This window comes from Solanum stenotomum, chromosome 1 (genome assembly GCF_019186545.1).
Source record: "Solanum stenotomum isolate F172 chromosome 1, ASM1918654v1, whole genome shotgun sequence".
Taxonomy (NCBI): domain Eukaryota; kingdom Viridiplantae; phylum Streptophyta; class Magnoliopsida; order Solanales; family Solanaceae; genus Solanum; species Solanum stenotomum.
In genome coordinates, this window is record NC_064282.1 from 40,870,863 (window position 1) to 40,884,470 (window position 13,608).

At 36.9% G+C, this 13,608-nt stretch overlaps 1 protein-coding gene across 1 annotated transcript; it reads left to right on the forward strand.

Moving 5' to 3' along the window:
- The first annotated feature begins 234 nt into the window (after window positions 1–234).
- Window positions 235–13,357, forward strand: LOC125850144 (uncharacterized). The gene is made up of 4 exons (XM_049530058.1): window positions 235–441; window positions 7,770–7,948; window positions 8,501–8,913; window positions 13,350–13,357. Exons 1-4 carry the CDS (start codon window positions 235–237, stop codon window positions 13,355–13,357), a joined length of 807 nt encoding a protein of 268 aa, XP_049386015.1.
- The last annotated feature ends 251 nt before the right edge of the window (window positions 13,358–13,608 follow it).

The window sequence follows — 13,608 nt, forward strand, 5'->3', positions numbered from 1 at the left end:
GGGTCGTGACAAACATGGTAATCAGAGCACAAGGTTATAGAATGATTCTAGGATGATGTCTCATGAACCACGTCTAGTATAGTCTTGTTCATAAATGTGAAGCGCGCCACACTTATGAATGAGAGTCTATAAGAAGTTTAGGAACTTTCACTTCTCTAAGTACTCTTTAGTCGTGCCTTAGAGTTTTAACTCTATGAAGTCCTTTTCCTAACCCTTTTCTTGTGCATGGAGGATATGACTAAAAGAAAAGTGGCCGTAAGAATAGTGGAAGAGAAGATTGCTAATGATGAGGGAGTTCCTCCCCAAGGTCCTCAAGTTCCTCAAACTCCTAATGATGAGGGATCTATGACTAATGTTGATATTATGACAGCTCTCCAAACCTTGACACATGGTTTAACGGCTCAAGTCAATAGGGATGCTAGAGTTCAAGTGAAACCCAATGTGAGTACAACCGCTTCAAGGATAAGGGATTTCACTAGAATGAATCCCCCATTGTTCTATGGCTCCAAAGTGAAGGGGAACCCACAAGGCTTCATATAAGAAGTGTTTAAGGTGGTTGATGCTATGCGGGTGTCATCTCAAGAGAAGGCAGAACTAGCCGCCCACCAATTTAAAGACGTGGCTCATGGTTTGTATGAGCAATGAAAGGATGAGATACCCGTGAGAGCAGGTCTGGTTGATTGAGGATTGTTCAAGTCGGCCTTCCTTGATAGGTTTTTCCCACTAGAATTGAGGGAAAGAAAGATGCAAGAATTCATCAAACTTCGCCAAGGAGGTATGAGTGTGAAGGAATATTGCCTTAAGTTCACCCAATTGTCTAAGTATGCTCCAACCTTAGTAGCGAACTCTAGGACCAAAATGAACAAATTCGTTATGGGATATCCGACTTGGTAGTAAATGAATGTCATTCGGCAATGCTCATCCCAAGCATGAACATTTCACGTCTTATGGTTCATGCCGAACAAATTGAGGAACAAAAGCTCAAGAAGGTGAATAGAGAGGTCATAAGGGCAAGGATCGATGATGGGAATGCTTCTAGGGGTAAATTTGAGGTTCAAGAAGAGGTTTTCAAACCAAGGATCATCTAGCACTCCAAGGGTAAACAAATATAGAGTGTCTAACCCTAATCCACAAGGAGGTAATAGTGGTAGCTCTTACGCTGAAAGACCTAGTTGTGCAAAGTGTGGCAAGAATCATTAACGCAAGTGCCTTGTTGGCATGGATGGTTGCTTTAATTGTGGGAACAATGGTCATATGAGGAGATATTGTCCTATGCTAAAGGTTCATGGGAGAGAGGTCAATGAAGTCCCTCCAAGTGTCTCAAATTCCGATGCTCCCAATAAGAATCGCTTATATGCTCTCCAATCTAGAAGTGATAAAGAGGGTTCCCCGGACGTTGTTACCAGTATGTTGCAAGTATTTTCCATTGATGTTTATGCATTATTAGACCCCGGTGCCACTTTATCATTTGTTACACCTTTTGTGGCTATGAAATTTTACATGCCCCGTTGTGTTATATGAACTTTTTTTGGTGTCTACCCTGGTGGGTGACTTGGTTGTAGCTAAAAGAGTTTATAGGAGTTGTCCCATTTCACTGTCTCATAAAGTCACTTTGGTTGATTTATTAGAATTAGATATGTTGGACTTTGATGTCATCTTGGGGATGGATTGGTTGCATGCTTGTTTTGCGTCCATTGATTGTAGAACACGGGTTGTTAAGTTTCAATTTCCTAGTGAACCTACTTTGGAATGGAAGGGGGGAAATTCTACCCCTAGAGGTTGTTTTGTGTCATGTCTAAAAGCTAGAAAAATGATCGCAAAGGGGTGCATGTATCACCTTGTTAGGGTTATGGACATTGAGTCTGAGACTCCTCCTTTGGAGTCGGTCCCAGTAGTGAGAGAGTATCCAGAAGTCTTCCCCGATGAATTACCCGGTATTCCTCCAAAATTGGAAATAGACTTCAACATTAATCTTTGGTCGAATACACAACTGATATCTATAACCCCTTATCGGATGGCCTCGGCTGAATTAATGGAATTGAAGGAACAACTCAAGGACTTGTTAAACAAAGGTTTTATTCAACCAATTAAATCTCCATGGGGTGCTCCGGTATTGTTCGTAAAGAAGAAAGATGGGTCCCTTCGGATGTGTATTGATTACCCCCAATTGAACAAGGTCACTATAAATAATAAGTATCCACTTCCTAGGATTAACGATTTGTTTGATCAACTCCAAGGGGGTACCTTTCATCCAAAATAGATCTTCAGTTGGGTTACCATCAACTAAGGGTAATAGGATGTGACATTCCTAAGACGACCTTTAGGACCCGATATGGCCACTATGAATTCGTGGTTATGTCTTTTGGGTTAACAAATGCCCCGACAGCATTCATGGACCTAATAAATAGGGTGTTTAGACAATATATTTATTCATTTGTGATCTTCTGTATCAATGATATTTTGATCTATTCGTGAAGTGAGGATGAACATATGGATCATTTGAGGACTGTGTTACAATTCCTTAAAGACCACCAATTGTATGCTAAGTTTAGTAAGTGTGAGTTTTAGCTAAGGTCGGTTGCTTTCCTAGGTCATATTGTGTCGGGCATAGGTATTGAGGTTGATCCTACGGAGACGGATGCGGTCAAGAGTTGGCCTGGACCTCTAACATCTACCGATATTAGGAGCTTTTTGGGTTTGGCTAGTTAAATTGGTATCAGAGCTAAGTAATAAAAGATAATGAACGATAACGAAGGTCATAAGTATGAAATAATCCGAAAAGTTATATTAAATAGACAAGAATTAAAACATAAACAAGAAAGACTTCAATATAATATATGTGCAGGAGTATGTCAAAAATCTATACTAGCCCAAAGAAAAGTAATATTTAAACTACAACATGAAATATCAAGATTAGGATATAAATTAAAGCATAATCTTAAATGAATAAGGAAGAATTTGCTATAGAAGAAAAAACTTATGAGAATCCGGAAGGATTAAAAATAAAAATAATATTTTCAAACTTAGGAAGAAGATATAAAAAAATAGGTGAACATCTATATTTAATGATAGAAAAAGAAACAGTGAAATTAGAAGATAGCCTAACTGCCATGGTATGAATAACTAAAGAAAATGAAGAAATAGATAAGAAAAAATAAATAGATATGATAAAACAACAAGCAAAATTAGAAATACAACAGATTGAAGAAGTAAAAAATGAAAAGATAATTGCATTAGAAAAAGAATTAAATATGCTTAAAGAATTATATGCAGCTAAACAAAAAGAAAAAGAAATAGAAACAGAATTAAAAATGGAAATAGAAAAATTTAAAGAAAAATTAAACCCAGATATAATAGTTGATAATGTTGATATAGAAGATGAAAATTGTTCAGAACAGGACTCAGATATAAGTGAAACATATATTGAAATATTAGAAAAAATAAAAGAAACCGAAATAGTTGATAATACAATAGAAATAAATACTGAAGAAATAAAAAATGAAGCAAGCACAAGCACAAGCACAAAAGTAAAAAACCCAAAAACATTAAGTCCAGAATATTATACGATTAGTTATGAAGAATCTCATAGATATAATAGTCTATGGAATAAACGATTAAACAAAGAAAAAAATAACAAATGGAAACCATCTACAACATCACGAAATAATGGTTTTCTAGATTTAGATTGTGTAGCAGATATAAATAAAACAAAACAATTATGGATAGGATATATATCAAAACAGCTAATAGACAATAAAATTACATTGACGGAAGTACCAGGATATATAGAAAGAACATTAATAGGAACGGTAAAATTATGGCTACAAAATTTAGAAGAAGAAAGTACAAAAATATTAAGAAATAATAAGGCAATGGATGGAGAAATTGCAACTACACCAATTGATATACTAAATAAATACGAGATAGCTATAAGAAATGAATTCAGTAGTACTACTACAGAAACAGAAGAACAAAATAAAGAAAAACAGTTAAATAGAAATTTAATGTTAAAATTAGCAATATGTAATATGTGTTACATAGACGAATATACATGCGTATTTAGAGAATATTATTATAAAGGAACATATAACGCAGAAGAAGCAAAAGAAATAAGAAAATTATATTTTACAAAATTACCAGAACCATTTAGTTCTAAAATAATAAAAGATTGGAACGAAGCAGGATTACAAGATACACTAGGAGCGAGAATGAGATATTTACAAAAATGGTACTCAGAAATATGTGAAAGATATAGAGAAGAAATAAAAATGGAAAAAACAATAATTAGAAATTTAGCATGCTGTAAAGATAAAATAGCACCCCAATTTGGATGCAATGATAATTATTATAAAAAGAAATATAGGAAACCAGGACAGTATAAAAAATACAAATCCCAGTATAAATATAAAAGACCAAGAAGGAGATACTATATAAAAAATACTAAAGCAAAAAGACCTTTTAGACCAAAAAGAAAAATATCAGAATGTACATGTTATAATTGTGGAAAACTAGGACATTTAGCTAAAGATTGTAAATTACCTAAGAATCCAAAACAAAAACAAATATCAGAAATAGTAATTAATGAAGATATTTATACACAAATAGATTATATAGATTATGAATTAGAAAGTGATGATAGCATATACGAACTTGAAAATGAACAATCCGAAAATGAAATAGAAGAATATAATGACTGAAAAAGAAGTAAAAATAATAAAGAAAGATGAATATACAAATGAAGAATCTACAGAACAAGAAGTAATCTTTGATCTTAATATATTTGAACAAATAAAAGGAAAAGAGTTAGATCTTAGCGTAGAAAAAATATTCCAAGTACCATTAATAAGAAATATATTCAAAAGACAAAAAGAAGAATACTAAGTAGTAAGCCAAAAAGAACATATAATAGACTGTAAGTATACTCAAGGGAAAGCAAGAATACCCATAATAAATAAAAGAATAATAAATAAAGAAATACAAGAAATAAAAGCTAAAGATCCCATAAAATACGTACATCTAGGAGGAACAGAAATATTAATAAAAGCTTGTTTTAGAGAAGGAATAGATACACCAATAGAAATTGAAATCATCTTTTGAGAGGGCTCCTTGAATGAAACTTAATCAAGGATGAAGACTACCATACCTTTATGTAAGAAACTCCACAAAAATTGGATGAGAAAGGTGAAATCTTGAGCTTGAAACCTTGACTCTTTCTTCTCCAATGGTGGTTTCTAGAGAGAGAATATTTGGGGAGGAGGGTAGTTTCTATTTTGTGTATAAGAAATAATGAATTGAAAAAGGAGTTTAATACTTTAAAAATCCTTAAATAAATCTAATAAAACAATAATAACCGTCCCCAACTGACAACCAATTCATTAGGAATTTACCACATTGCCCTTACCTTGGCCGAATTTAGGCAGCTTCTACAGGTGGGACTCACAACCTGTAGTGGAGTGGGGTGACGCCCCGTACTGCACGTCCCCATTTGGGGTCTTTACCAATGGAGGTAGGGGCGTGGATGGACCTACGAGGTGTAGGTCCCATCCGTACTTCCTTGGATTTTTGGTATATTTATTTTTTGCTAAATGAGGCAGCCTTGGGGTTAGGCTTTAAGGTCCCCCTCAAGGGCCCTTAGTTTTTCCTTGGGGTTCGTACCTTGACGTTTAACCCCTAAACCCCTCAACCTAAGCCCTGGACCTCATTTTACAACTTCAAACCACATATCAAACTCAACAAAACACTCGTTAGGCTCTAGTATCATGTACTAGTTTTTCCGAGTCGTTACAAGTCTCCATTCTTCCAAGATTTGTGGCTTTGTAATCAAGGTATTATGGCTTATTCATCCATGGATTCCCCTAGAATTCCAAAATTTGAAGAAGAATTCCCTAATTATAGTTAAGGTTTCTTCCAATGTTGTAGGATGTGATGAATGTTGATCCAATCGAGTAGATTATGGTTGTTTAAGATAAATTACATTTTTTTAGTATTAATTTACATGTACCTATGCCTAACCCTTATTTCTAACCTAGAATTGATGAAATTGGGTTTTATGCCATGAAAGGGGAAATTGAGGATTTAGATGTAATCTGCTAGGATTGATGAAATACTTGATAGATTGCTTGAGATTGAAGCATATAAATAGGAATTTCTGAGGATTAAAGCATATAGACATGAATTGATTAGATTAAAGCTTATATGATGAATCATAAATAGTAGTGCTTGAGATTGAGCCTATATGATGATATATGATTAGAATTGCTTAAGAATGAAGCAAGTGATTAGAACGTCTTGAGACTAAGGCATGTAGGATGAATGTTGATTGTTAGGGCTTATAGAAATAGAAGCTAAGATGATGAGTTATGACTAGTAGGGCTTTGAGAGTAAAGCTTAATTATGTAGATTTGTATATAGTATTGTTGTGGAAGGATAAACCCACATGACCTATATTATGAATGTATGAGATTATGCATGTCTTATAGAATCTATGTAAATGCATTAAGAACACTTTGAGAGTAAAGTGTCAATGATTATTATATTGATGTTGTGTTGCTTGAAAGGACATTCTCATGAACACATATCAACATTAATGTGAAAGATTTTCTCACATAGAATGATTCTAGGTTGAAAGGCTTGCTCACCTAAAATGAATCAAAGAATGTATGAACTAAGATAGCTTGAAGTGGTGATGTGATATCCCTTCATGAATAGCTTGACTAGGTAAGACAAGACCATGCATGGTAGCTTGAGATAGTAGAACTCATGGATAGCCTTGAATTGAGAAATCGTACCCTTTCAATGTAGCTTGAACTAGCATGAGAGGATGCTTGCATGATATCTTGACTTGGTGAGGACACACCATTTCATGAAAGCTTGGATTGAACAATAGTACCCTTCCTTGAGTAGCTTGGACTTGCATGAGAGTATGCTTTCCATGATAGCTTTTTTTAGCATGATGAGGTGATTTTCCTTGGTATCCTTGAATTGGTAAATCATAACCATTCATGAGTAATGATTGTCTTGGACTAGAAAAGAAGTACTTATCCATGAATAGTATGAATATGAAGGACTAGTCCCTAATCAAGGTAGCATTGTTATGATGAAACAAGATTACTTCAACGAAGCATTGTAAGTATGTTTTGATATGAGCTTGATTGAATGATGATAGCTTAGCTTGGATTGTTAATTGAGTTGCTTTCCTTTACTTGTATGAATAGAGGTGGATGACCTATGTATTGAGTAAGAATAAGTTTAGGTTACTTGAGAAGTGTTCCTTCTATGATATGATGATTTATGTGCGTTGAATATGCTTATGACTTATGTTGTTATCACTTATGCTTATGGTATATGTCTTATGTTGACTAATGTCTATGTTATGCTTATGTTGATAAATTATGCTAGCCATCATATTTAGTACTTTTTTGTACTAACGCATACTCTTGCCTACATTCTTATCAAATGTAGGGTCCGGCGATATTAACTTCCATCCCCGTGGCTAGGTTCACAGTAGAGCAAGGAGTGAAGATTTGGTGAGTCCTCATAGCATCGAGGATTTGACCACCTTTCCTTTTCAGAGCACAAGGTTTAGAATGGTTCTAGGATGTCTCAAACCACATCTAGTAGAGTCTTGTTCATACATGTGAAGCGCGCCACATTTATGAATGAGAGGCTACGAGATGCTTAGGAAACTTCACTTCTTCATTTCTCTAAGTTGTTCCATAGAGTTTAACTCTATTAGGTCTTTCTCCTAATCTGTACCTGATGGTCTACAGGATATGGCTACTACAAGGGCTAATGCTAGAAGGAATGAGGAAGATAATGAGCATCAAGAAGTTCCTCCCCAAGCTCTTCCACAAGCTCTGATTGACCCTTTGGTTGAGGATGTGACTAATGCAGAGTTTAGGTCCATTCTTCAAGTGTTGGCTCAAGCCGTGACGGCCCAAGCCAATAAGTACGTAGTAGTTCCCGTGAACCAAATGTGGGTACGGAGGCTTCAAGAGCGAAGGATTTTATGAGGATGAAACCTCCGAAGTTTTATGGGTTAAAGCTTGAGGAAGATTCTCAAGAGTTTATAGATGAGGTCTATAAGGTGGTAGACATTATGGGAGTTACTTCAGCAGAGAAGGCAGAATTGGCCGCTTACAAACTCAAGGGGGTCGTTTAGGTTTGGTTTAATCAATGGAAAGAAGCTAGACCGGTAGGAATGGGTCCCATAGAGTGGGAAAGGTTCAAAACCGTTTTTCTAGATAGGCTCTTCCCTCTAGAGATAAGAGAGGCTTTGGTTCTTGAGTTCATTAACCTTAGGCAAGGTAATATGAGTGTTAAGGAATATGCGTTGAGGTTTACTCTATTGTTTAAGTATGATCCATTCTTAGTGTCTGACTCTAGGTCGAGAAGGAGTAAGTTTGTGTCGGGAGTGTCCGATTTAGTAGTGAAAAAATGTTGTACTGCCATGCTCATTGGTAACATGGATATTGGTTGTCTTATGACTCATTCCCAACAGATTGAAGAGGTCTATAAATGATGATGGTAATTCTTCTCATGAAAGGTCTGATGGACATGGTCGTCCTAAGTATCGACAAAAGTTTTGCAGGCATGATTCCTCCAATGCTCCTAAGTATAGTGAAGATAGGGTGTCTAACCCTAAACCACAAGGAATTAGTAGTGAATCCCTATGGCCTACTTGTGCTAGATGTGGAAAGAGACATGAGGGTAGGTGTTTGGCCGGCATGAAGGGTTGGTTTCGTTGTGGTGAAAGTTGCCACAAGATGAGAAATTTCCCAAAGATAAAGGCAAAGGGAAGAGAGGGTAAGCAAGTTCATCCTAGTGGTTCGGATGGTAATTCTCCAAGGAAAAATAGGTTTTATGCTCTCCAAGCTAGAGGTGATAAAGAATGTCCTCCGGATGTGACTAACGGTATGTGTTTTATGCTTTATTTGACTCCGGTGTTGCTTTGTCCTTGTGACTTGATAGGACTTGATATGCCAGACTTTGATGGTGTCTTTAGTATGAATGGGTTGTATTGTTTTTATGTTTTATTGATGTTATAACCTTATATTGTAAAACCCCAGAAACTAGTAGGCTAAACTAAAGCTAAATGTGAGGGTTAAGTCAAGGGAGAAGGGAGCAAGGGGGCCAAGGCTGCCACAAAGTTGGCGAAGGCACTTCCCCCACCTCTATGAAGGTCTTCACGACTTGTGGTGTCCACCACACCCCGTGGTGCCACCCGTGGAAGGCTAGGCAGTTGCCTCCCCAAAATCTACCCAAAATGAGACCCTCCCCCACGAGCCACTTGATGGCTCATGAAGGCCACCAAGGTTCGTGGGACTGTTCGTGGCCTTCACTTAGCCTCAAGGGTGCTAAGTCATGAAGACCTAGCCACTGCCTCAAGTCCCACGAGAGGGACCACGACTCGTGGCCTTGACCACGGCTTGTGGAGCCCCTCGTGAGATTGCCTTGGGCTTGTGACCTAAAGGAACAATTTTCCTAGCCACTTCCCCAAGACCACGGATGGGACCACGGCTCGTGGTCATGACCACGGCTCATGGAGCCCCACGTGGTCCCTGGCAGCTCACTTTAAGTGAGGTGTGTTTTGGGAAATTCCGGTTTAAGTCCAATCAAAGTGAAGTCGTTTTGGGTAAGTTTAGGGTCACTATATAAGTCATTTTTAAGTCAAATTCACCTAAACTAAATCATGTTTACACAACACCCAAATAATTCCCAAAGTTCATCTCCTCTCCAAAAATTATCTCTCTAGAACTTCAAGGAAGAAGAAGAAGGAAGAAGGTGGAGCTAGGGTTCAAGAAACAAGTTCTTCTCATAAAATTCTTTGGGCTTCATTGTTAAGGTATGGTAGTCCTTCATCCATGGAGTCCCTTCAAAACCCCAATTTCAAAGATAGAACTCCCCCAAAAGTTAGGGTTTGTCTCCAAATCATGGGTTCCTTTCAAAAAATGATTCTAATGTTTGATTTAGTTTATATTATGATTGAATTGATGATTTATTATGGTTTTTATGTTGAAATCCCCAAGAACCCATGAAACCCCCATATTACTCAATTATGATCTTGTGATGTGGGTTTGTTGATTATAGAAGAATATTATGAGATTATGCTTATGATAGTTGGGTTACTTGAATTATGTTATTATCCATGTCTAATGTAGTAATTCTAGATGTGTCGATGGAAAAATGATCTTTGATCTTTGAAGGACAAAGTATGAGAATTATGCATGATTTATGAAGTTTAGTATATGCTTTAAGAACACTTTGAGAGTAAAGTGGTTATGATTATGATCTAGTCGTTGTGTTGTTGGAAGGTTATCCTCAAATACACACCTATGTATGAATAGGATTTGATGTAAAAGGTTTTCTCACAATATGATGATTCTAAGGTTGGAAGGCTATTCTCACCTATTGAATCTATGAGCTATAGTATGAGTTATGTTGGATTGAGTGTCAAGACATTCTTCCATGAGTATGAACTTAAGTCCAAACTTAATATGTAATCCATAGGAATTAATGCTTAGCACGAGTGGTTATGAATATGAGATGGAAGCTTATACGATAGTTGAGTCTGGCTTCCCAATGAAAACTTTTACACTAGTTGAGTCCGGCTTTACAAATGGTTTCCTTCTACCTTAGTTGATTTCGGGTTCCCAAAATATATATCTCATGAAATGGAAACCTTCTACCTTAGTTGAATTCGGGTTTCTAGTAGCAATCTCCCTATCCATAAACTATGTGCCCACATAGGTAGTTAGCTAGTGGATCCACCTAAGCTAAGAGTATGGATCTACCTTAGGCAAGTAGGACAACCCCTTTTCTGTGTGGGGTAGACACCGGATTCCATGGTAAGCTCACATGGTCTATGTCGGTTAAGGCTTATTCCCCATTATGATAATAGTATGAACAAGAGTATGAATGATGAATTATAGTTACTCAAGAGGCTATACTTAGTATGGGTGAGATTATGGAATCTTATTCATGCATTGCATAAGTATGCTTTGAGGGTATTTATGATATGTTCCTCTTATGATATGATGATCTATGAGTTAAGTATGCTTATGACTTATCCTTTCCATTATCTTCAAAATGATGCTTTAACTTAGCAAAGTGCATGCATTCAACTAAAATGTCTCTTTTAGCATGTTTTCATGATTTTATGCATGGTTATCATACGTAGTGCATTTTTGTACTAACCCATATTTTCCTACATTTTCCCCAAGTGTAGAGTCCGGTTCTCAAGGTGGTTCTCATTGTGGCTAAAGATTGGAATTGCTCATTTCTCCTTCCTTATTGGTGAGTCCTCATGATTCAAGGACGGATATCTTTATTTAGTAGTTTCATTCGTGTATTTGACTTTCGGATTTTGTTGTATGGGTTGTGACCTTATTTGATTCAAGTATTGTAATAGATGGCTAATTGAAACAAGTCTAGACTTCCGCTTTCCTTTATGAAAACTTTGGACTTTAAATGTGTTTTTACTCTTATTATTCTATTGCTTTATGTTATGATATGCTAAGTTGCTTACATGGGGCCTTTGGGGGATCTATGTGCCTTGTTACATCTAGGGGGTTCCCTTGGGTCGTGACAGATATTGTCATTATGAGTTTTTGGTATGTTGAAAGGATTTGATGAATAAGGTGTTTAGATAATACCTAGAGATGTTCAAATTAGTAGACTCCTATAGATGGTAGTAGTATAGTTCACCATGGTCTAGAATCATCTTGTATGATGAATATGGAGGCTTAGTGATAACTTTATCCGACCTTAGAATTGAGAGAAGCGGTGTTTAGAAAGTTCGTTTAGGCTTTCTTCCAAGGGGGAGATGGTGTGCTTAGATAGCAAGGTTGTTGAGTGTTCCTAATGTTCATGATTTGGGGTTTACTTGAAATTGCCAACCTTTGAAAGGTGTAATGAGTTTGGGAAGTTTAGTCCCTGTTTTGTAGGCCCATATGAGATCTTAGACCGACAAGTTAAGAAATAGAAGAACAAGGAAGTTGCTTCCGTGAAAGTGTTAGGAAGGGATCATTTAGTTGAGGGTGCTACTTTGGAGGCCGAGGCCAATAAGATGTCCCGATATCCTCATCCTTTTTCCTTCTAATACTCCTTTAGCCTGAGATGAAGAGTTCCTCATGTTTTTTTCCTTGTGTGAAGTCATGTGTGTTGTATGTGTTCTTCATGATTTCTTTATGTTGTGCATGTTCATGAAAAACTTGTGTTTGGAAAGAAAATGAGTTTGCATGATTGATTTTCCTCATGTTGTAGGGCATTGAGTATGAGTTTCCTATAGACTTCATGAGATGAGTTGTGAAACATGCAGTAGCTTGGAGTTGAGAGATTCCTCGTTGGATGAATGTTATGAGTATAGATTGCATATAGGCTCCATGAGATTGTGTTGAGCATGCTTATAGCTTGGAGATGGTAAGTTCTTCCTTGAACATGGGAAATGTTAGAATTTCATGCATTTTGGGTTGTTAGAAGTAGTTCCTACCTTCCATGTGATGTATTGAGCATGTTTAGCTTGGAGTTGATGATTCCTCCTTGGTTGTGTGCATTTAGATGAGTTGCATGCATGATGGGTTTGCTAGACTTGAGTTGTTTCCCTTAAGAAGAGCCTAGAACGTCATTCGAGTACGAATGATCTCAAGGGGGAGATAATGTAACACCCTGTATTAAAAATAAAGGATAGCATTTTAGTACTTCAAGGTGGCAACCCACAAGGACCAATTGTGGACCCATGAAAAGGCCCCAAGGAAACTACCTGAACCAGTGAACCATGGCCAGGACCCACGCCCCGTGGATGGGTCCATGACCCATGGATAGAGGTCTCGTGGATGGCCAATATTTTGTGTTAAGACCACTCCCTACCAGGACGGGCCGTAGGTCCATTCATGGTCCGTCAGTGGGGTCTTGTGGGTGGGCAGTTGAGGCGGTTATTTTGATGACACAAGGGTCCTTTCGGGTTTAATTAGACTTAAGTAGTGTCATTTTACCCTAGTATAAACCACCTATATAAGTACTTTAGACCCTAAATGAAGTCATTTAAGTCATTCTCTCAAACTCACCAAAAGAATTGGGTTCCTCTCTCAAATAATTCTCTCTCTAGAAAGTTGACGAAGGAGAAGAGGGTTCAAGCTAGGTCAAGTCAAGTTTCCATTCTTCCAGGCTTTGTGGGCTTTGTAATCAAAGTGTGATGGCTTATTCATCCATGGAGTCCCCTATAATTCCACAATTTGAAGAAGAATTCCCCAATTATAGTTATTACTTCTTCCAATGTTATCGGATGTGATGAATGTTGATCCAATTGAGTGGATTATGGTGGTTCATGATTGTTTATGATGGAATTGCAGGTTTTTAGTATGAATTTACATGTACCCATGCCTAACCCTTATTTCTAACCTAGAATTAGAATTCCACAATTTGAAGAAGAATCCCCCAATTATAGTTATTATTTCTTCCAATGTTATCAGATGTGATGAATGTTGATCCAATTGAGTGGATTATGGTTGTTTACGATTGTTTATGATGGAATTGCAGGTTTTTAGTATGAATTTACATGTACCCATGCCTAACCCTTATTTCTAACCTAGAATTAATGGAATTGGGTTT

Bases quoted from the DNA above. Each gene is read 5' to 3' on its own strand.
- LOC125850144 (XM_049530058.1), top strand. From the start codon at position 235: ATGACTAAAAGAAAAGTGGCCGTAAGAATAGTGGAAGAGAAGATTGCT. The intron at 442-7,769 runs GTGAGTACAACC...GATGGTCTACAG, and splicing joins GAGTTCAAGTGAAACCCAAT to GATATGGCTACTACAAGGGC. The intron at 7,949-8,500 runs GTACGTAGTAGT...CATTCCCAACAG, and splicing joins GTGACGGCCCAAGCCAATAA to ATTGAAGAGGTCTATAAATG.